The sequence below is a fragment of the Pithys albifrons genome, chromosome 4, assembly GCF_047495875.1.
Source record: "Pithys albifrons albifrons isolate INPA30051 chromosome 4, PitAlb_v1, whole genome shotgun sequence".
Classification (NCBI taxonomy): domain Eukaryota; kingdom Metazoa; phylum Chordata; class Aves; order Passeriformes; family Thamnophilidae; genus Pithys; species Pithys albifrons.
In genome coordinates, this window is record NC_092461.1 from 22,866,065 (window position 1) to 22,890,996 (window position 24,932).

A 24,932-nucleotide genomic window follows, 5' to 3' on the forward strand; every position below is an offset into this window, starting at 1 on the left:
GTCACTATTAACAACTGAGGCACATCATAATTCAACTGCTGTTTCAATGCACAGTAAAGTGAGATCCCCTGCAAGAAGTTGCCATGAAAGCAACCAATACAGCAGAATTTCGCTGTGATATACAAGTTAAGTCTGCAGTATCAGGTAAGACATGAAAAACTGACTGCTGAAGAAATGCTTTTCAAGCTCACTGTAGCAGCCTGTAATGAGAAAATATTGCAAAGTGAGTTCTGAAAACCTTACAGGATACACTGCTTTTATAATTTAATAGGCTCTTCTACATCCTCCTACTTAAGTATACAGTACCACTTTAAATATCAAGGTTAGTATAACTTTTGATTATCCTTACATGTCTGAGCAAAATGATGGGACATCACATACTCAGGGACACTTACTGCTGCCTTTTGACAGCAGAACTCCCAACTGAGGACATTCTGGCTTCTTGGTGAAAAAAAAATTACACAATATTTATATGCAATAAATATGTATACATTATATAAATTCATTTTTCGTTGTAAGTGATCTATGGTCAGTATAGCTGCATACTTTTGCTGTATCTTCAGACAGCTCCTTCTCATCCTCTGACAGGTTTCTGGATTTACGGAATTATATATCCTGGAAGTCAATGTAACTTGTACGCTAAATAAATACCCTTAGAGGAAATAACAAAACCTACCACTACTTAGCAAGCTGAACATAAAAATATGAAGTCAACAGTGGGTTATATATCCATGTGCATGTGTGCATGGGTATGAGAAGTCAGTAACATGTGATTTTGGCACAAGGTTTTGTCCAGCCCACTTTGCTGTGGTGACCCATACACACTTGAACAGGTTCAGATTTAAGTGGAAAAAATGGCACAAGAATAAAATTCTGTGATTTCTGCCCAGGAAGTACGCAGAGCTTATGCAGCCATCAACTTTCCCACAGCAGAAAAAGAAAATGAGAGAGGTGAGCAAAGAGATAAAATAAGTTTAAAGGAATTCCTTGAATTAAGAGGACACAGACCAAACTTCCTCTCAACTTCTTCAACAGCAGAAACAAAGAACAAAAACTACTGCAACTAGTTTACTAACTTTACCTACCAGATTTAAATGCTCCATGCAGCCAAAAAGAAACAAGTGTGTTGCTTGGTTTCAATGAATGGCTGCCAAAATATCTAGTACAGTTTTTCAACCTACCTATATGTTCAGTAGGCAATTTTAATCACATAGAGTTGTTCATGCAAATTTAATGGTGTTTTTCCCCTAAAACATTAGTATTTCCTAATTTAGAGTCCCATATTATAAATCATTTTGTGTAATACAGTCTACTGAAGTGGAAAGTCTATGTAGAAGTTTTTGCTAAGCAACTCATGGACACAGAAACACAGAACAAATGTTACCTGCATATGCAGGCATTCAAATGCCTGGACTAAACACATTAGAAGGGAATAAATCACACTGGTGCATGCAGTGTGGATGGAACCAGCAACAGTTTGAAATGACTTTTTGTTCATCAGGTTATTACTTTTTAATGTACATTCTATTTTTTTTATTAAATAAAATATTATTTCAATCTTATCAGCTAAAATTTATATTTTATATTTAGAAACCACCATGACTACCTGATCTGATTCCCTCCTTATAATGTGTGCTGAAGAACCACTCTAAGAACCACTCTAAGGTACAGCACAGGTACAGCCAATGTCATGTTAGACTTGTACCTGACTAGCAGCAATCATTTCAACCAAATGACACATGCACTTAAACCATAACTATGTACCCAAATAAGGTACTGACTCCTTCCCCCTAATGCATCTGAGATGACTGAAACCAGAGTAAAGTTTGATAAGAAAGTGAGATAATTCTCACTCTATTGCACAGCCAGTGAGAATAGACAAGACATCTCCTGCTGATACCCTGAGAACACACTTGAGCCCCTGGGCATCAGCATTTTTGACTGAGCAGCTACAAGTATTTGCCGAAAGAGTAAGCCCAGCTCTCCCTGCTGTAAACAGAGAAATAACACTGACACTCAGACAGATAAATGCTAGGAAGGCAACAGGATCCACTTCATCTTATCTGGGGCAATCTTTGAGCCATATAATGAAATAAAAATCTCTTGGGGACCTTAGATCAAAATGTTTTTTGGTCTAGTAATGACGTCTCCCCCTCCAGGCTCCATGTGTGTTGTGGGTTTAATCTCATCTTCCTGTAAAGACACCGGCAGGAGCGGAGCCATCCTTGACTCCATCAGCTGCTCTGCAGCTGTGGGCTTCAGGAAAAACAGCATTCAGCTGTGTATGCCTATTAGGGCTCTAATGCTGGAAATAGAAGTGGAACACACAACCAAGGTAATTTTACCCAGAGCAAGACAATTCACTACCAATATTACTCCCCACCCCCTTCCACTGCTCCAAATGCATCAGTGACTAGTGCCCAGCCATTTCCCAATGAAGGGGCAATTGTATGCCTATTATCTTTACCCTTAACTCCATACGATCTGTGGAACTGTCTGTCCCTGATTTTAAGCTTATTGGTACTGCTGTGAACAGGAGTGATTTCCACTGAAGAAATCACAATGCTAATACTGTAAAGCAGGATGAAGATCTGAACTGGGCACCTGTTACTTAAGGCAAATTTCTGAAGTTAGATTTAACTTTCTGGATGTTTTTTTCTTGTTGCTGGTGCTGATGGTGCTGATTCAAAGGCACGAAGCTCAACATGTCAACCCACAAGAGAAGGAAACCTCTTCTCCATGCCCCTCCATCTTCACTCTGCTTGCTTGCAGGGCATTTATATAAGATAAACACAGAAGAGCTCCCTTAGCGGCAGTTACTTGAGACATAAAAAGACCAGGAAAATTCCCCTCACTACAAGATTTTCTCAGTGAAGTGCCACCTTTTATCCCTTCTGCATACAATTTTCAGAGCAGATACCTCTTTAAAGGACTCCCTGTCCCTGTCCACAAAGGAGAAAATAACATCTTCAGCAATGAAAGTACCTGTTCCCTTTTGAGAGTAAAGATGTGATATAGAAGATTATTAAATCCTACATATACAACTATTTACTCCACAAGTTTTTAATTTGCTTCTTCTTATATTCAAGGCAAGTCATGTAAGCCTGATGTGCAGTTACATATCTGTCCCTCCTCATAAGGGTTGCCAGCAAGTTTTTGAGAACAAGTTGGAAAAGTCAACTATACACCCTTCTTCCCACAAGAGATAAGACACAGTGTCTCACACCCATCAAGACACTGCATTCATTAATTTCTAATAATTACAGGCTTTCACTAGATCTCCTCCATAATTCTTAATCAGGTGGTCTTATCGGTGACAGAGGTAGTTGCTCAGCTCTCACTGTTGGTTCACTGCCAGCAATCTGCAGACCTGGCAAGTTTGGAAGGTGTATGGTAAAGTGGCAGGCAAGGGAGGGAAATCAGAATTTGATTGTATGCATTTTTAAGACACAAATGCTAGTAAATAAAAAGAACCCAAACTTCACCTCCCACCCTTTCTTACTCTACACCAAGGCCGAGATGCAGATCATGACAGCAGTTTCCTGACCTGCATGCTTTCTGTAGCTCCATCTGCCCCACCATTCAAGCTATATGGCTGAGCTTCCTGTCCATCACCTAAAGCTCTTCTAGGTCACTAACATGATGTCGCTGATGTTATCACTACAACGATCAACCCTGAAGCACACGATGATTGTTTCTCCAACTCACATTTACAGCGCATTTGTTCCAGCAGGCTTGAAAATCAGAGGATGAGGCTTGCTAGGATTTTCTGCTCAGTAGGTTTTTGCTCCAAACTAATTAAAAATATTCAGAAATTCACTGAAGTTCCTTGAGAACTGCACGTCCCATGCTTTGAAATAAGCTCTAAAAGCAAACATCCCATTTTTTTAAAAGGCACTCCCCAGATGGAAAGGTTTCCTCAGAAGATTTTTTGTGATACTATACTGAAGCTGCTGAAGCAGAAAAGTTGAGCTGCTTCTGAACTATGTTGGTTTTGTTGTTATTGCTAATGGTTTTTTTCTTCATCTAAAAGCTAACAAGGAAAGCCACTGTTGGTTCTCTGACATGCGGAGAAGTGACAGTGCAGCTCACTGAAAACAGGCAGCTTTGGTCACCTTGGTCTGAAACTGGGTCAGAGATGTCAGCTCATGGTAATACCCGAGGAATATGCAAGTAATATTGGGGATTCAGAGGCTGTGGACAAGACTACCCTTTTCTTGCTGGCAGAAATCAGGTAATATAGCTTTGACACTGAGGCAAGGCAGCTTCCTCATAACAAAAGGTATGTTTTAAGCACAATTATTTAAAAAGGCCTCATTTTTGGGACAAGTGTCAGGGAATCCATTCAAACATCCAAGCCCCACACTGCTTCACCACCTTAATCCAAAAGAAAGCCACCACTAGAAGACTGCCACTGTTGTGCATTATGTTGATGCTTGTGGAAGAAGGTGCGTCAATGGAAAGTCCATCCAGGTCTAAACAGGGTTCAGACCACTGGACAAATTCAGTGGGAAAGACCACAGATGCCTAACACATTATACCTGTAACTCCATCCCTGATACTGAAAACAGACCTTCTGCCTGCTAAGAGTTACTCCGACCTGGGCAACTTCACCAGAACATGGCACACACAACAAGCTTGTGACCATGTCACAAAGGTTCTTACCACCAAACAAGTGCTAGAGAATCTTCCCAGACCAGTTAGCTATCACATCATCATCTTCCCAATTCAGACTTTCTCAGGAACTGTCCCTAAATGCCTTGAAAATTCCCTCTCCTCATCTCCAAAAACAGTGCCCTTAAGCTGTACAGCCAAGAAAAAATTCCTTCAGGGTTGTAACAACCAATTAAGGGATGCGAAGCAATTACTTTTATACCCATACAAATGAAACTCCTTCAATGCAATTAACTATCCCTTATCATCTACTGTTGAATTTGTGGAAACCATATGCCACACACTCCCTCCTCCCCTAACTTTTCCACAATTTTAATCAGTTTGTTTTAGCTAATGTAATGAAACCTACCTAGTCAAGAGAAATAATAGATGTCTGCACATTATCTGAGTATTTTTAAATGCCTTTTTTAATTTTAAATGTAATTTCATTCGAGATTTTGCAGCTTTCATTTCTATTAATAAATTATCATTTCTTCTTTATAAGTGATGAGCTAGTATGTCATGTAATTTTTTTCCTCTAAATAGACCAAGACTTTGATCTAATGCAAGCTCTTGCTGGGAGTAGAGAGACTTTCTGTCTAATTTAGTTATGAAAAATATTCAATTAAACTTGGGAGTTTAATTCATTTAGCTATGAAAATTAAATGAGCTCAATAAGGTACATTTGATTTGCCTTGAGAAAAAAAAAACACAAAAAAAAGCTTAAGAGAAGAATCTCTGAAAGGAGAACAAATAAGAATGGAGAACAAAAGTAACTTTTCCTGCTCACGTTGAAAAGGTGGATAACATGAAGAACCTTGAGTTCCATTTTGTGTGCCTATATAAAACATAGCCATGATGAGTTCATGCAAAATGTATACCCACGAGCCACATGAATAGCTACTATTAACACACTAATTGTCTCCTGGGTAACAAATACCCCTGTAGGTCATAACTGAGTCTATCCCAGTCAAGGGAAGATGTGACTCCTCCCATCATGACGACACTATCCACACACAGTTCCTCTCCATGCCCATTCGCGGAAAAAGAAGAACATTCGAATTACTTTTCAAAACCAGAACAGAACAACATGGATCTCTCCTACAGAAGCCTCATTCTAGTTTTGCAGCTGTCACTTACCATTTTTACAGATAGGACAGCACTGATCAGGCTCATACACTGGATCCACGCACTCGGTCTGGGGACAGGCTGAGACAGTGCACAGCACTTCACCATTGGCTTCACAGCGACACTTTTCACACGGAGAAACCTGAAATACAAATGCAGTCACCTTTTAAGTCCTTCACTTAATACACTCCTGAAGCGTGCAGTGTCTGCTTTCTCATCTGCACTGTTTCCTTCACGTCTTGTTCCTACCCACTTTGAACAAAACGGAGTTTTTGGTCTGAATAATGCAGAGAGCAAGACTGGGCTCCTGCAAAATTACAGAACCACAGCAGAGAAAAACCCAGATTCTGCTCCAAACCTATGCACCAAATGGCAAAGTCAAAGGGATCTTGAAAACAAGAACATTGCAGACTTTTACTGCAAATAAACCAAAAATTTCTTCACTGCATTTCTAATGAACTTTGAGAAAATTAAGCTCATAATCTAGTTTAATTCTACTAGAGGTTCAAAAAATAATTTAGGAAAAAATATTGTAATTAAAGATTAAAACTTTTGCTAAACAAAGTATGAAGCTTCCACTTAATGGAATTAAAATACTTATTGTAATTTTCCCAAGTTTTAAAGGACTTCGGTAGGAGGAAATTGCATTTTACTGAAAATTATATTTTTTCAAAGAGAAGTCAGGAAGAAAACATTTTTTGGATTCATATATTTCCAACAGGTTGACTGTATTTGGACCATTCTTCTAATACTTGTAACTTTCTCAAAATAAATTGCAATTCAAAGACAAAGGTGAAGTAAAATACAGGTAATCCTTTTTAACTAGTGAAATGTCAATGGTTTTGAAGAACTCTTACAGAATAGGAAGACCACAAGGTAATTACTTGAATGACCTACTTCAAAGAAATTAATTCCTAACAAAATAGTATCAAGGCTTTATTTACTAAAAAATGGAGTTTCAAATGTCTGCATTTGCCACATGTACAACTCCAGCTGCCCTCTTCAGCACTTCTGACCAGATGCAGCACATTGGATTGCTGATGTCCTTGTACCACATAAGGAGCTGGAGGCAGAGGGAAGGGAATGTATTGCTGAAGAGCAATAAATGATACACAGTAAACCTCATTGCTGTAGTTCAAATCACATGGGCATCCATGCTCAGAACACAGGATAAAAATGCAGCTGAATGTTATTATTAGTGATCCTCTAAAACTATAATCTGTGCAGATTATTAGTTTACTTAAGGAGGAGGTTGTTCTTTTCATAGATCCTTTATCATTCCAGATTCCAGCTGATGCAAACAACCACCCATTGCATTTCTACAATAAAAGCTGAAAAAACTCAAAACTTGAAAAAAATGGAAAGATAACAATTATTCTCTGTGAAGAATTACCCAGATGTCTAACTAGCAGATCATCTGCTTCTCCCCAATTTTTAAGCAGCCCATCATATTTTTTCCTCAAATCCATTCTCTGCTTGCTTGCTTCTCACATCCTTCTCACTTCCAAAGTTCAAACATGCTGATGCTTGCACAGCATCATCTCCAACTAAATGCTCATTCATGCTTTGCTACTTCCCTTCCCACCTGCCAAGGCTGTTATTTGCTTATGCACTTACATATCTTTCATGCACTCCTCTCTGCTTAGAAAGCTTAAATAGGGTCTCTTGCTGTGTTGCTTTCTGCTTTTATTACTGTTATTTATTTCAGACTTCCTTTGCTAGCTACTCACTTTGAGTTTTCTCTTTGCTTTACACTCTACCAAGGATTACACCAAAACATACATTTATAAAATCCTACAAGGAAGCTGAAAGCCTCATACTTCAGATCTTTATTATAGACTTTGGGACAAGAACTTTGTCCTGTAATTGTTTACAGACTGCCACATTCACTTCCAGAGTTAAAGAGTCAGCGGATGAGGATGTTTCTGATCCAGTACTCAGAGCTGAAAGGCTCAGGTATGCCAGGTTATCACTTGAACCACATGTGAAGTTTTGAGTGCCAGCAAACCTGAACTCCTATGTATTGTCAAGTCAGTAACAGGAATCCTTCCTTCTGGAGTTATATCCAGAAAAAATACTTACTAAATTATGAAAGCATGGGTTTTAGGGAGGTCAGAATTTTATTTTTAAAAATTAATTGTAAGGAATTCTACTTGATCAAAGATACCAGAACTAAACTCCAAGGATCTGGGTCAATAAGGCAAACCTGCACTTTCAAATAGTTTTAACACTTTTTGCCATGATTTGGAAAAGATGTAAATTTGCCAACCACCAAAATTCAATGAGACCAGTAACTACAACAACAGCTATTCCTTCTCCCAGAATACTGCTTAGTAGCTGTGCCTTTCAATATTAGAATTGGTATAAAAACTAGAGTATCTTGTGATAATCAGAAACAAGGCAGCACAAAGGCATTCCTAAAATCTCTTATCTGTAAAATTTGAAGATTTTCTAATTAAATAGATTTACTAGAATTCCAAATTTGACAGAGGCCTAAAATTCTTACAAAAAAAGCAACTTAATGAAGCACTTAAATACTATTAACAAAATTGATATAATCTTTATCTCATAATGATGGTTCACAATATACATTTCCATCCTATACAGCATATATACCTGAAGAATACATCTTTCATGAACAGAGTATATTGTTAATGTGATACTGCAGTAATGAATACACTTCCAGGTAATAGATCATGAGATTTCAGGGGAGTACTTATAGCATGTCCTTGGTAAGTTCTGTCATCTGTACAACACCAACACCCCCCCAATGTGAATGATGGTAGTAGAGATAACACGCTTACTTCTACAAAGCTCTTTTCTGGCATGTAAATAAACCACAGTGGCTTCTAAAATAGTATTTGTGTCAATCATTTTATGTTCACGTTTGGACTAAAAACCAGTGCCTTGCTTTTCATACATCATCAGGATGCAACAGGAACTGTAGAAAAACGCCACTTCTTTCCACAACTTAATGGTGTCTTAATACTTGAAGACATAATTGTCACTACAGAGAAAGACAAGAAAACAGTGTGTGTATGTAAGAGCAGCTAAACAAATCAGAATGCAAAAACACACTTGGTCCTTCTTTTCCTCTCTTCTACTCATAAACATAAGCACATTCCCTGCAGCACAGTTCCTGGTGGCAGTCAATGCAACCAGCATCCCACTTGTTCATCTGGGAAACAACCAGCCCCGCAGCTGTCACGCTCAGCATATCTGACATAACCAGGCCGGACTGCAAATAATACCTATCAGCCTCTCTCTGAAGACTAATGATGCCATGTCTCTGTGGTCTGCAGATTATTAACTCTAAAGCAGCAGTAGCTCTGCCTATACAGGATGACAAGAAGCACAGAAGTCATGGGTTCACCAGGCAGCTGTAAGACCTGTAGAAAACAGAGTACAGATGACAAAAAGAGGTAACTTCTTCAGAATTGTTTAAAGGGAAGTTTATGAGCAAAGGTATAAATGGAGTTGCAGACATTGCAAAAGAGCACACTACTGTGTAAACTGGTAAATTTCCCTCTAGAGGGCATGAAGACTGTAGCTCAATAAGGATAGCAGTTTTATCCAGCAACTCAGTGTAATTTGCCTTAATTAGGAAGTGATAAATAATTTTGTACTCATTGAAGTTCTATTCCAAAGTAATTTGAGCTTTCCCCTTTCCTTTTACACGTCACACTTCAGTTAAAAAAAAACAAGACACCAAAACCAAATCAACCAAAAAGCTGAAATAAAAAATATATACAATCTATACTTCGTTCCTTGAGCCTTGAAAATATCTAAATTTAAAAAAAAAAATCAATCATCATCCCAAGCTTACTTTCTTTTGTGCCAGAATTTTTATTAATAATTTCTTGCCACTTACAAAACTCAGAAGAAGATGAATGGGTTACACTGACAATAATAAACATACCAGCCTTGCTTTTACTTCTCTGTGCCTTCTAAATACCACAGATCTTTCAATATCCATTGGATTTGTTGAGTTCCAGATTTGCAGGTAACTTACCCACTAAAAAGTACAATTTGTGGTAGCAAGGAAATTCTAAAAGACTATCTACACCTCCTTCCCTGACCTTAATCAAGAGATAGCATATTAGTAGCCTAAGACCATCAACTTTAAACTCACAAAATGACCTCTGAGACTGTGTGCAATTGCTTGCCTTTTGCAATTGCTTTCGTTGAGCAGAAGCAACCTGACTACATCTGTACCTGATGTCTCCAGACAACTCCACTGATTGCAGTGGCCTGGGTGAACAGCTGCATTTACAGTTTGTACTGACAGTACTGGAACAACATTGAAACTCAACTAAAAACCAAGGTCTTCACACAAGAAAATAATCAGGCCACAGTTCCACTGCCTGTGTCAATAATTGCCTTGCTCGTCCTAAGCACACATCTCTTCTCACTTGTGTTTCCAAAGCTGGCTAAAACAAAGCAGTAAGGGAACCAATGCTTCATTAGAGGAAGGTACAAAGACAAGGGCTGAAATGTGAATGTGGTTAAAAAGAAAGCTGAAAGACAAAGTATTTTCAGAACATTTCTGTCACTGTTCAGCACTCCCTTTTTACCAAGGATACCAGCTATGTTCAAATGTACCAGAGAGCCCTAAGGTTCTATGCTTGCTACACATTTAACACAGTATTTTAGGCTTGCTTTACAGCCAGTTATACAACACTGTCACATAAAAAGGCTAGGAAATGGAGCTCTGTAGAAGAGTGTGAATAAAGGGTGAGGAGAAGCCTTTAAAATTCTGGCCTACAGAAAATGTGTGAAGAAGCTTGATGTTTTGGCCACCCCTTGAGAATTAAGTTTGCTGGAGAAGGAAAGATCTCACAATCCATCTCTGAAAAGGTCACACCAACTAGCTGCTGTTAAAGTTGCTGCTCCCTCTTAAGTAAAAAACTGCCACTCTGAAGCTGAATACAGTCCTTGAGGGTGACATGGGAAAAGGGAGGATGACACAGTATTTTCTGCCATGTTTTGAAATTCACCAGTGCTCTACACATTACTGCCTAAAGAGAGCAATGGGAAATGCTGTGATTTATTCCGGAGAAAGTAGTTCTGCTCCTTTATTTATTTATTTATTTATTTTCCCATAAGTTGAAGAACAGGGGAAAGACATTATGAACCAAAGCTAAGTTTCCACAAATATGCAAATACCACAGAAAGCAGAGGTGGCAACATAGTTACACCCTTCACAAATGCATTTCCTTTTTCACCATCCCCAGAAGGGGCTCAGCTTCCAGAAGCTTGAACTGGATTTCCTAAGTCCCCTCAACATATTCAGTGTAAAAATCTCTTGTGTGTTCAGAAACAGGTTTTGGACCAGCCCTGTATCTAACAATTATTCATAAGCAAATTCACAAGTCATTCTGAAGCCTGCTCACAGATCTCAACCACAATAAAATACTAAATGAAAAAAACCAAGGCAAGCAAGCAGAAAATCGGCCCCAACTCTAAAACTTTTGAGTGCTCTGTAACAAGTTGCATTTTCAATGATAACGACCTTGCATAATAATGCTAAAAAGGCCCTACTCCAAAAGGATTTCCCTAAACATAAAGCTTTTCAAGTCCTTTGTTTAAATATCACTGTAATTCAGATTGCAAACCATGCTCTTACTAAAAAGAAGGCCCACAGTCATTGTCAGAAAGCAAACATGCAAACTTGGTAGCACCGTTTAAACAGTTAAAGAGGAAAAGAAAAATGACTGCTACAAAAAAAGGGATCATCACACACTGATTACTAGAAATAGGAGTCAGTCCATAAAACCCCACTCAGTCCCTGAAAAGTAAAACTTTAAGAGTAAACAGTTAAATAAAAAACCAAAGGTATTGCTGAAAATTGTAATAAAATTTGTAACACCACCAAACAGTATCCTTCCAGCTAGCATCTTTTACTGTAAATAGCAAAGGAATTAATAGAGTTCAGCCCCCTCATTTAAAAATGTTAGTGTCATAGAGCAAGAAAGGTCATGTTTAAGGGGAATATTTTACAGCACTGCAGAAGTAATATTAACACAAAAATGAAAAGGGGAGGGAGCAGGAGCCAAAACACCCTTTGAGAAAGCACTTAAAGAACATAATACCACTTTAAACAAGAGAGGAACCCATAAAATGACTTTTGGCTTAAGTCCTTACCATGAACTCCTCTAGGGTCTGGTAGTTTTTGCCCCGGAACTCGCAGTAGTTCTTTCTCTCCTTGCACTGCGGGCAGCACTGCGTGGTGTCCACATGGATGCAGCGAGGGTGGAGCCTGGGGCACTCGGGCTGGATACATAGCGGGCCCTCCTCAGTGCACAGGCAGGGGCAGGCAGAAGGGCCTGGCGCAAACTTCTCCCCGATGGCATAGACGAAGCCGCTCTCGTCCACGCAGCCTTTCCCACGGTAGTCCGGATAGGCATACTCCTCCGGAGGCTCGGGAGTGACACTCGCAACAGATGCTGGGAGAGAGGAGTCTTCAGCCACCTGAGGTTCCTCGGGAACAGCATCCCTCTGCTCTTGCACTTGAATGCTCCCAAATTTATTGCTTGTCCCCTGGCTGTTCCAAGACTGCTTTTGTTTAGTCCATGACTCCTTGTTCGAGTAGTTCCTGTTTCCTTTGCTCTTCCAGTCCCTGCCACCCTCCTCCCTCCCGCTCCTGCCGATCTCGTTCATTTTCCCTGGGCCTGCCTGGCTGTCCCTTGTAGACGTGTGATCCCTCTTTTCCTGGCTTGCCTTTATCTCCTGTTTGTCTTGAGCCTTGGCTAGTTTTTGTACGGGTATGGTGGAGCTACAGAGGGCAACCATGAGGCAGCAGGTTACGAGGAGAGAACTAGAGAGAGCTCCAATTGCCATTGCAGTATTGCTGGGCATCACCTACTGCATCCCACAGGGGACACTGCACTCACATCGGAGGGAAGCGCTTCGCAGATCCACGGTCCCTAGGAAAAGAAGGATTAGGAATATTTCAGCTTCTGCACTTCTTCCCCCCACCCCCGCCTCGCCTCCCCCGATGCAACATCTCAAACAATATGCAACCTGCCTCGGTAGTTTATGCAAAAGGCAAAAAACAGACTGGAGCTGCATCCCTTCTCCTCGCCCGCTCCGCCAAGTCTTATAAATAGTAGGGCTCTTGGACACGGACTGGGCGCCTTCGGCTCCGAGAGAGCACCACGCAGAACTCCGGAGAGTAAGCATTTGCAAAGCCAGATACAAGCAAAAGCCTGTGCACGGGGGGAGTTATTTTTCCTTTAAAATGGCAACACGTGAAGCGGACGGGCGCCTGGTGAATTAAATGGAGCGCCCCAAAACTCAGCAGTGTCCGGAACAGAAATTACCCAATCGAGTGTTATTCCCTCACTGCGCGCACGATGGTTTGCATTAATCTCTTACACCGTCTGAAGCATGCTGGTTTGGGTTTTGTTTAAATACCAACCAGTGAGCACATTTCTGTCATAGACAACTAAACCCAAGCACACTAAAGGGAGCACAGATAAACTACCTCCCTTCCGAACAACACAAACCAGCACACACCACCTCTCCCTCCCCGCATCTGAAAGGCAAGGCACAGCCACTCCGAGTTTCCGCAGCAGAGGCTCATTTAACCCACATCCTCCAGGAGTTCGGCAGCGCTCCCGACTCCTCTCCCTGAAACACTACATGCCAAATCGGAAAAAAAAAACCAAAGCAACAACAAACCAAAAAAACCCCCCAAACTAAAATTCCCAAACCAAAATACGTACACTACTCCGGCCACGACCAGCAATGCCGCTCCAGGCTCCCGGCACGCCCCCACCTCCGCGGTACCGCTGCCCGAAGCCATGCAAAAGCGTCGCTGTGTGCCCGCCCGCCTTCCCGGCTCTCGGCGGCGGCTCCGCGGGGCAGCACCGCGCTTCGCCCGTCCGCCGGCGCTACCCTGCCCGGCCCGGGGGGGAGCCGGGGCACCGCGCCGCCCGCCCAAACTTTCATGAGGGCCAGGCAGCGCCGCCCGACGCCCTCCCGGTGGGGCTGGGAGGGAGCCGGGCTAGCCCCTTCCCCAGCCCGGCCGCCCCCACCGTGGCCGGCGCGGCGCTGCCTCCCTACCTGCGCTGGCGCCGGGCTCAGCCCCGCGGGCGGCTCGGGGCGGGCAGCCTCGCCCCGCACCCGGCTCCCATGGCGGGGCCGCGGGCGGCGGCAGCGGCGTGTTGCTGCCCGCTTGTCTCGGCGGACCTGCTGAGCCCGCAGCGCGGCGGCACAGCCGGTCCGGCCCCGCCGCCGGCCGCGCTCCTCTCACATGGCGGCCGTGCGCCCCTGCCCGGGGGCGGCGGGGCAGAACGGGGCGCTCCCTCCCCGCCTCCTTCCCTCTCTCCCTCCCTCCGAGGCAGCGCCGGTGCGGGCCGGGCGCGGCGCGGGGAGGGGAGGGGACTCGCCGCTCGCCGGGGGGCGGCAGCGCAGCGCCCCTGCCCGCCCCTACCGCGGGGTGTGCGGGGGGAGAGCCCGCTCCTGCCGGAGGGAGCCAGTGGGCAGGGAGAGCGAGACAAGGTGGGCTCGCTTGGGGTGGGCCCCGCACGGCAGCGGCTGAAACTTTTGGTGGCGTTACCGGCGCCAGTTCGGGACGCGAGCGGTGCGGCGGCGAGGGGCGCTCTCCCCGATGCCCAGCCCCGGCCCGCAGCGCCGCGCACACCTGCGGGCCCGCCCGCCGCGCTGGGTCGGGACGGGGACGCTGCGAACGCCCGCGCCGCAGCATCACCGGCAGCGCTCTGCCCTAGCGCGCTCCTGCCAGCCTGTTCGAGCAGCAGAGTGGTCCGTGGCTTGCTAGTTGAAATACTTAACTTACGCTTTTGGATGCCCGGTGGACACTACTGTAATTAAACAGAGTTGCATTTTTCGTCCTTATACTTATTGATACTAAAAGAAATGGGAGGACAGAGTGGTCTGTTACAAAGATGACTGCTGAAACCCTATTGGGACATAAAGGCAAAAGAAAAGCTAGAGGTGGTTTTTCTCAGGATCTGAACAAGGGCTTCGATTGCAAAAGCTCATTTATTTATGCAGTTATTTATTTTTAAGCTGCATTAGATGACATCCAGTATAATCTTCTTTTGAGTTTGGCTTTACAGATGTTCCAGAGCAGTCCAGCTGCACTAACCCTCTGCCGCAGTAGCTCTTTAGCAGCTCGCTGTGCCCTACTCATGACTACGACTGGATTTCCCAATGTATTTGGCACTATAAATGAGTTTTTTAGGCTAGGTAAAATTTTCAGGGTTTTTGTTTTTCATTAAAATGATAGCACTGCAATATCGGTACTCGGGAGAGCTATGAAAATCTGCAGGATACTAATGTTTTGCTGTTAAGTACCTTCATGAGCGCCTGTTATTTGTGAAAACCCAGACTCTTAAATTCCTCCACATGAGGATGCAGGTGCTAAACTTTTTTGTCTGCTGGGTTGTTGATATTAAAAACTATGAATCCTGTCTATTGACACCACCTCATGTCTTCCAGTCAGATGTTCACTAGCTAAATAGTGCTTTAATTCTCTGAAACTTTAAAATACAAGACTAAAGTTTTGAAGGATGTAAAGAAGTTAAATTTTTCCATAAATTGCACTAATAAAATTAAATTCCATATTGCTATGGGGTTTCTAGACAAAGTCTTAAGGAGTTAAGATAGACTTCTCTCATTACCTAACTAATAATCATTAAGTACTTGCCTTCAAATTATCATCTCATTACCTCTGAATAAAGAATTGAGTCTATTCCTTGTCTAAACCCAGTAATTTAATGCCTTATATAGCTTAAATCCTGACCTGGGGTAAGCAACCAGTATACCACATCACTTATTCCAGAAGACCAACTTGAATGACAAACCTTACTTGGAGTTCACAAGCCTGTAAGCTTTGCTGTGAAGCAGTAGGTTTTTGTGGCTAGAGCAAGGCAGAAGGAAATAGGGGCCTTGGGAAAGCAATGCTATGTCTGTGATAAAGAGCAGAGAGAAACCAGTTTATGGTTCTGACATTTTCATGTGTTCCCAGGTGAAACTTTGGTACAAAGTCTGAGAACTTCAGCATCCAAGACTCTTAGTAGGAGCTCTGCCTCTCCCACCCCAAGTTACTTGGTATACAGATCAGCAGGGGCTGAAGGTTCAAGGTGCTGCTCTGTAACAAGAAGAGCAATGCCTCACAGAGCTCTTCTGTAACAACAAACTGCAGGTCATTCTAGCCTGCTGGGCAAAGTAAGAAGTAAATATCCTCAATTATTTTTCTAAAAGATTTCTCATTGGACTTCAACCTCTGGTTATTTAGATTTGTAGGTATGTTAAGTGATGCACTGTACCTGACATTAGGACCCCTGCAGAACTGACACCTGACCATTTCATTAATGTCATAGTATCAAATTGCAATTATAACAAGTAAATAGCAGATGGGTAAAAAAAGTTTGATATTTTCTTGAGTGTGAATTCTGAACTAGGATGAGACATAATAATTCAACTGTTACTTGGAGGCAGCTTCTAACAGTATTTTTAATGAGGGTTTTATACTTCTAATATAACATGTGAGACCCTGGAGACTGAAATCCTGTTTATTCACAGGATATTGCATAAAAACACAGCTCCAAGTTTCCCCACTCTGCTTTCCCCCTAGTAAACAGTAGCAAGGATAACTGTGTGTCTGAATGAGAATCAAATTCTGCATCCTGTTCAAGACTCTTTCCCTTCTGTTGGGTCTTGTCTGCACAATGAGAACTTTGTATTAGCTAAATAAGATCTGTTGTGTAAGCAAAAGAATCTGCACTGACTTCACTGATTTTAGCATATTTTTACTAGAAATTAGCCTAATTTTACTAGGAAGCAGCAGAATGAAAAACAAAAATTTTTTTTCTGATGAATAGTTTAAATTGAATTTGTGTGATGACCATGTCCTTTAGACTAGGCTCAACAGTGAGAGTGGATGTCCGTGCTGATGATAGCTGGCTATTAGTCAGAAATAATTAAATGTCTAGTCCATGAGATTAGGGGGACTGAAATTTTGATGAACATTTTTTAAGAGTAACCTTGGTGTGAACAACAAGGACTTAAATGCAGACTTTTTTTCCAAGTTAAAAGTGATTGTCTGACTGGTTAATTACAACATAAATTCAAAACCTCACAGCTGGGCAGACACTTGATCTGGACATCTAAGAGCATGTGAAACAACCACTTTTAACATATGGATAAAGCGAGTCCTGGGATATGCACATACCCCAGCGTAGGAATGCAGCCCTCACACACCAGGCAATCACCTAAGGTGTGCGTCCCTTCCCATGATCTCATGCAGGGATCGTGTCCCATCTCTGCAGTTTTATTAAAAGAAGAGTCCTCTGCCTTCAGTGAGGAGAAAGGGAGAGAAAAGAGGAGGAAGCTCCATGGGACCCTGTGAAGCTGGGTAGGGAACAGAGATGAGCCCCAGTGCAATTGGGAGTGGGTGCGGATATTTAGAAAACCCCACACAACAGCAAGATTGGCTTTGATGACAGAGGATCTGCAGAGTCCATGGAGAGGGCAGGGTATGCTTGGGGTGAGCCAAGCATACCACCCTGCCAGTGGGAAGGCTTAGGGTTCACAAGAAGTTGGGAGGGGACATGGATGAGTCAGCTGATTCCAACTGACCCAAGGCATATTCCATACCTTAAGGCATCATGCTAAGTGTGTAAAGCTGAGGGACAAATAAGGAAGGGAGAGGACACATTTGGAATGGTGGCATTTGTCTCCCCAAGTCACCACTATGTGATGGAGCCCTCCTTTTTTGAGGATGACACCTGCCCGCCTATGGGAAGTGGTGAATCAGTCCCTCATTTTGCTTTGCTTGTGTGTGCTGCTTTTGCTTTACCTATTAAACTGTCTTTACCTTGACCCATGAGTTTTATCACTTTTTCAATTCTTTTCCTCATTCCACCAGGGACGAGTGAACAAGTGACTGCGTGGGCTTGAGTTGACATCTGGAGCTAATCCATGACAAATAGAAATAAAATACTTAATTTAATGTAAAATATCCTAATTAAAAGTATCCATAATGATACTTTGTTTCAAAATGTTGGAAAGAAGACTGGTTTTGTTAAAAACACCTCCAAAAAACTCTCTCTTAAAAGATCAATTTCTCTGTCCTGCAAGATCTGGGGAGAATCTAATGGGCATATTTTACCACAGTAACTGTTCCCTTCAAGGTCCATGAAAGAGAGAGGGAAGTACAGGTTGCCTTTTTGTATATGAGATGTCTACAATTTCTGCCACTTTTAATTGCTTTTCTATTCTTACATGCCTGTTGCATCTCTAATAGAGGTTTTGCCAGAAAAGGGTTATTATCATCTTAATTACAATGCTTAAATAATAATGCTAAGAATTACATAGTGAAACCTTTGGAGAGTGAGAAGAATTCAATTCAGGACCTGTGCATATGAGCTCATTTTGAGAGAAAAAAAATTTCTATTCAAAATGCAGTATTTTGTGCTTGTAATTAAAGGATATGAGAGACATACAAAAATTAATCTTGATGCCCCTATTTCCACTACAATTTCCGTAGCCTGGGGAAAACAGATGTTAATCACAGCTCACAAAGTTTTTTGATACTTGTGCCTTTTTCTCAAAAAGAGGTAACAAAACATTTTTGCACGTATATACACACAGGCATGCACAAAATAACATGAAACATTTAAATACACAATCTTTTGTGTAAACAAGTTTTAATGCTTCCCTTTTACAAAGCCAAAGGATGTACTACCAGTGTTTTTAGTTTTTACATTGTCATTGTGATGAAAAAATGAGCAAAGTATTTTTTAAGCTTGTGTTTAGCATTCTTCACAAAGGATCAGAAATTCAGTTGAAAGTATATGTCAGTATTACTTTTTCTTTCATTACTTATACTTACATTTGTGTTTTATAGATCATATTTAAGTTTCTCTAGATCCAGTTTTGTTTACAGTAAAATTCATCATTAAAGGCAGTATCATATCAGAAGGTTTATTAAAAAAATTGGTTCCTGTGTTGTTCCACATTTTAAGTTAATAGATCTCATCCTTCCACTGCTCTTTAATATTGTTGGAGGAAAAACAACCCCCTAAAACCAAAACTGCAGCTTTGCCTTCTCTTCAGTTCTCTCAGGATTTCTTGACTTTTACCATATTAAACATTGACCTAAACTTAATTAATAAATGGAATTGAAGAAAAAAATTCTTATGTACCTTAATGGAAGATAGGGAAAAATAAAAGCTATTATTGACAAAATTGATTCAGCATTGTAACTCACACCAATATTTACTTCCATACTCTAACTTTCTTTAAAACATCCATAACAGCAATTATACTGTTTAGTATTTGTTTTTCTTTGAATTATTTTTCAAATTACATAAGTTGTTTTCTGAATTACATATGAATATGAAATAAAAGTGTTTTTATCTACATTTTTTCTTATTCAAATACTTTGCTAATATTATTAGTGTGAAGTAAAAATATTTATTTTATGGTTGGTAATTATAAACTCTTGTCTTCTACAAAGACAAGTCCTTAAAAAATTTAAATTAAAATAGTGAAATTAGTTTGCTAAGTCAAGAACTGCAAAGTTAAGGAATTCACAGTATCTGTGTTGAAGCCTGCCTTCTTCCTGGAGTTTATAGAATTAGAGTATAACTCCCAGGCATCTGCTCCTGTAATACATAAAGAAACCCCCCAAACCCAGAAAGCCAAACAAAAACAAAAAACCAAAAAAGAAAACAAAACAAAACAAACTACACCAAAATAAAACCCCAAATAAACCAATCCAAAAATCCATAACCAACTGTATGCAAACTCAGAGAACCATCATGCCCCTTACTGAGCATAAGCCCCTAGATACAAAGCCCTCAGTGATATGCTTTCCAGAACACATCTTAACTTTTCCTGTTCTTTGCCTTATTTATCTCTCATTACTACTATCCAGTCTGTAAAATTAGAAGCTTTTGCAATGACACTTCATGTATATTTCATACATGAAGTGATCCTGCAGCACTCCTTGCTTTTTCAATCTGCTGGCTAGGCGCAACCAAACATGAAGGAGTTGAATTCTGAAAGTTTCACAAAAGAGGTGAATTGATAGAGAAGAACAACCTTACTCTGACTGTCCCCAAAGATGTGCTGTGGCCTCATGCCTTGTTACCCACCAGTGACTCTGCATGAGATGGTACCCATTTAAGTGCTCAAGCTACACCAGTCACGTAGAGTGGAGTTAACAGATTTAAAGGTACCAATCTATAAGAAAATTCTGCAAATTATTGTGTTCAAATGTTTTTGCTTTCTTGTCATTAGCCTTCCATAAACTGTAGAAGTCCCTATGTCCCTTAGCAGATGCCTGGGATATGGTACCAGGTAAGCAATGGATTATTTTGTTGGTCTTCTTAAAGGCCTAGTGAGGCCTTTAAAATAATTCATATACATTTGATAGTGTCATCATTTGAAAAACTGGGCAAATTATGTTTTGGAACATATTGAAAGTTTCATGAATTCCAGATTCCCAAGTGCTCTGTCTTAAGATCTAATTACCAGAGATGATTACATTCGGCACCTTCTGCAATCACAGAGGATGGTGATACATTTTTCTCTCTAAGGAAAAAAGCTATGTGGATCAGAAATCATGATTTAGGCTTCAGGCTGTCAGAGCAGAGCAACAAAAGTCAGAGTAGACAATTTTGGGGCTAGAACTTGAGTTGGGAAACAGGCGAAGAGAAGGATTATTTTGCTGTGTTTGCACACAGGATGGAGACACTCCAGATGCAACTGGGTGCTCATATATAGGCACTGCACAAGTTGGCTGGTATGTCTAGAGTGGCACATCCTTCAGTGGCCAGGAAAGAAGGGAAAGGAAAGCAGAAACAAATGGCCTGAAGTCATGTAGCAAATCAGTAACTGGACCGAGAAGTTTATGTACACTTCCTGATTCTCTCTATCTTCTCTTTTCAATTCGCCATGTACATGTTAACTCTATTGTCTAGTAGAATACTGATCACACTGCTCCATAGCTGGCATACTGCATCCCTTATACATGTACAAAAGTTTTGATACTCATTAGTGCAAAACACTTGGAGTCTTGTTTGGTTGTTACCGTCTGCTCTTGTACCAATGTCCTTAGGTTGATGGTAGCAAGCAGAGTACTCAAGCACCATTAGGGTGCAAAGTTTAACAAGAAGAAATAGACATATTCTGTAATTGTGATAAGGAATGCAAGCTGGTCATACTTGTTGAGCTTACTATTTGTTGGAAGAGGATAACAGGGAACAATGCGATGTCCCTTGCTACTCAGTACTGATTGAGAGTTATTACAGAGAGGGCCTCCTAAGTAATTGACTTTTCAGATTAGGTCATTGCAAAATCACTGAAGAAAATGACAGTCTAGATGCTCACAAAAACTTCCCTATGACAATAGTGACAGTGAATCAGGGATCAAACACCATGCAGAGCTACAAGCTCACTCTCCTGCCTGAGGAAATTTAGCCCCATAGTCCTACCTTCCCTAATCATAAGGCTACTGGCACTTAACATCTCACTTATTACTGTTCTGCTCTATAGGTATGAAATATTCTCTTGGAGAAGAGACTCAGTCATCACCACTGTCAGTGCAATCAACTTCAGCAGAAAAAGGTAAGCAAACCTCATCTAATGCTGGTCTACAGCTTTGATCAGAGCTAAGAAACAGATTGGATTTGAGATGTGATCTTAGACCTCTTTTCCAAACTTAATGGTTCTATGATTCTATGTGTTTTCTTCCAATAGTTCTATGAAGTCTAACCCCAATCAGAAAACATTCTATAAACATGATCCACATAAATTGTCATGTGAGCAGGGCCTTGTGCTTTAAGGTGTCAGGTGTCTACTTCTGCATAGCCTGTTCTGCAAAGCCAAAGACCAAGGACTGACAAAAACTTTGGCTAAAAAAAAGGGAAGTCGCATCTTGTTGTATGGGTAAAATGGTTGTTGGAGACATACAGGGATATTAAATGGAATCAACCACAAATTGGTTTGCCTGAGTTGACCACTCAGTAATCCTCACAGTGTTAAACTCTTGCCTTCAAAAGTGTTCAAAATGCATCCTTCTTTCCACCATTATTAAAATTAAAGCAGATTTAACATGATTGCTGATTCCTAAAGCAGATTCAGGCAGCTGAGCCAATGTGGTAATTTCATAGAAAGCTAAAAGCTATACCTCAGCTTCTGCCTAAGAACAGTAGCAGCAGTAGAGAAGAAGAGAATGAAGATCAATGCATCTGGTACCTTCAAGACTCAGTAAGGACTTGGCTAGCTAAGACTTTCTACGCTCCTGTCTAGTCAAGAAATTGACTACAATAACAATGATCCTGTTGGTCAGAGGTCCTCACGCTACTGGCTGGCAGCCTACTCTGAAAAACCATAGCATCATAGATAATCACATATGTCCTGAGTTGGAAGAGACCTTAAAGATCATCTAATTCCAATCCCCCCTGCTGTAGGGAGGGACACCTGTCATAGAGGAAAGAAAATAATCAAATATCATTACTTGCTTTTTTCTTATTTTATTTCATTTTGGGATAAAAATAATTTTGCCATTCCTGTATTTGAAAACAGTCTCAAAACTCCATGTAAAAAAATATTTCCAAAAAAATTTTTGATTAGTAGTAACTTAACTAATACATCAATTTGACAGGTACTCAGGATGTATAACTCAGTGCATGACTGAAAAAACTCACGTTGTAAGTAGTGAAAAGCAGCATTTCACAAATATCCCTCTTCAGAAATCATAAATAATGTAGGAATTATTATTACACTAGAAATAAATTAATATCCAGGATTTCTGAAAATTTAGGCCTTAGCATGCCCTATAAACTACCCTGTTTTTAAAGTTGGTTTCTAACCACAGTTCAACCCCCATCATTATTTGTCCAAAATATCTATATGCTGAGGAAGTAATCTCGGTTTCAACATTGAAATTAGCTTTGTTTCAGTAGCTGTTTGATTTCTGAAACTTACGCAATTACAATTCTTTTTGCCTCATGTTTTGCCTTTCTTTTCTTACAAGGCTTCACTTAAATTTCTTTTTCACAACAGATTCAAGAACAGGTGTTTATGTGCACAATTACAATTTTCATGTATGATTGGAATGAATTCTTGATCTTTTATTCAAAAAAGTAGGTTTTGTTTTATATCAGTTACTTCTACATAAAGATCATTCAAAGAATTGGGAACCTAAGTTATTCCCTAGTACTTAAGCTATCATATAATTCATATTGTGCCTTATATTCTGTTTGAGTTTAATTTTCCTTCTGTATCTGCTGGTAATCATCACAATTATGAGGGTTGTTTTGTTTGGGCTTTTGGTGGTTTGGTTTTTTTGGTTGTTTTTTTTTATTTGTTGGCTGGTTGGTTGTTTTTTTAAATTAGGGAGAGTAACAATTGATATGAGTTGTAGCCACAATAGTAGATGCCCTTGCCACTACTCCATCAAACACTGGCTCCAGCCTTTGGAGAGATCCTTACATAGCAGCTTGCAACCACCCTAAGCAGTCATATTTCTCGCTGTAAATTAAATTTCTTTAAAGCGTCTCCTTTTATCCTGAGGCTGAAATTCTGTTCCGGTAAATTCTGATCTACAGAGACATCTACTTCCCATTGAAGTTGATGAGAGCTGCAGGTGACTGGTGCCTCTATAGCTCAGACCCCTAGGCTGGATTTCTCCCAGAGTACGAATATGTTATTAATAAGAGCTAGCTATCCTTGGCTAAAAGCCTGGTGAAAAACACTTTTGTACTTTTCACAGAAGTGAGATGGTTGATTATGGCCCAAACTTTCAGCTCTCTTTCTCAAAAGTTTTTGCCTGACTATTTTAAAACGATTTTTTTCAAGTGAAGCCTTCAGTGAGAAGTAAACATAAGAACAGGCTCCCAAACTTTTCTACCTTTCCAATTAAACAGAATTGAATGAGATAAAGGGGGAAAAACCTCCAGTCTTCTTCAATCTCCAATGCTTTTTTTCTCACTTGGGATTAATTTTTCTTTAGAAAAATAGAGGTTATAACTGGTTTTGGAAAAAGAAAATATCAAGCACTCCTGAGGGTTTAAACAAACAGTTCTTGCTGTTAAACAAATCCATGGTGAATTGTAGGTGGAAGAAAAATCCCTGAAGCTGAGGCAAAAAATCCAGTAGCACTTTGCCAGCTCTGTATCTAGGCTCTTGCTTTGGTACTAGTGGGATTTCTTTGATAGGTTGACTCAAGCTTTTGATAGAAGCAAGATTTAGTGAGAATATGTTCACAGCTTCCTTTGCTGCCTTAATTCATATGTTTGGTTTCAGGTTTGGTGTTTATGTGGCTTTTTAGAGTCTGCCTTGCACAGATCACAACTGTAGTTCAATTTCTGTGCTCTTTTATTCTGCAGTGCTGAGATTATGCTCTGTTTTGATGCATACCTGACAGAGATTAACTTGACAAGAAGTTGGAATCAAATTAAAGAATAACTTTTTGCCCTCATTCTTGCTGAACACACCACAGGATAAAACAAGATGTGTGGATTTATATGTTATTCTTTTTACTTTCCAGCTTGCAGCTGGATGATCAAGGGCTCTTGAATTATTAGAAATATTGTCTTATTTGGTTGTTGAACTATGGCAACTGGGGTCCCCTGATTCTTCTTCATCTTAAACAGAGGTTTCAGTAGGTGATTCAGGAAGAAACCTGCTTCAGATAATCCATTAAGTTCTTATCTAGGGGAAAGAAATTGAGTGTTGTGCTGGTGTGAGGAACCCTCAGTCCTCAGGGTTAATTGATACAATTGCTGAAAAGGGTTGTCAAAGCCAAACAGTCAATTATATCAAGCCTGCAGGAGCCTGATGACAAGCCTCAGGTCAAATCTCTCAGCACAGATATATGCCATATTTTGTCAACTGCTTTGGTGTTGTGTCAGGGAGAGAAAAAAGTAGTAATGCTGGCAAAGTGGAGCACTTTGCCCAATTTCCCGAAACGTCACAACCTGGATTTTTCATACTCAGAAAAGAAATAGCATAAAGAAATAATTACTTATTTTAACTCTAGTCATCTAAGAAAAATTTGGAAAATAGACCCAAAAATGTCAACCCAGAATTGCATATTTTATACATTAAAACTAAACCAAATCCCCTGAACCCCACAAAAACTGAAACAAAAAATCCTCTTCCTCCCTCTG

The 24,932-nt window shown here is 40.6% G+C and overlaps 1 protein-coding gene across 3 annotated transcripts in view; it reads right to left on the bottom strand.

The window, feature by feature from the left end:
• Nucleotides 1–14,499, bottom strand: part of VWC2 (von Willebrand factor C domain containing 2) — a 56,896-nt gene extending 42,397 nt beyond the window's left edge. The window contains exons 1-3 of one of the 3 annotated variants that reach the window (XM_071553004.1): nucleotides 14,429–14,499; nucleotides 11,926–12,707; nucleotides 5,794–5,923 (exon numbers count right to left, since the gene is read on the bottom strand). In XM_071553004.1, the coding sequence (XP_071409105.1) occupies nucleotides 5,794–5,923; nucleotides 11,926–12,639 (844 nt within the window). In that variant the 5' untranslated portion in view covers nucleotides 12,640–12,707; nucleotides 14,429–14,499. Of the gene's footprint in view, nucleotides 1–5,793; nucleotides 5,924–11,925; nucleotides 12,708–13,508; nucleotides 13,573–13,848; nucleotides 14,160–14,428 lie in introns of those variants that run through there. The other 2 variants (XM_071553002.1, XM_071553003.1) reach the window with 2 other exon arrangements.
• Nucleotides 14,500–24,932: the final 10,433 nt, after the last annotated feature.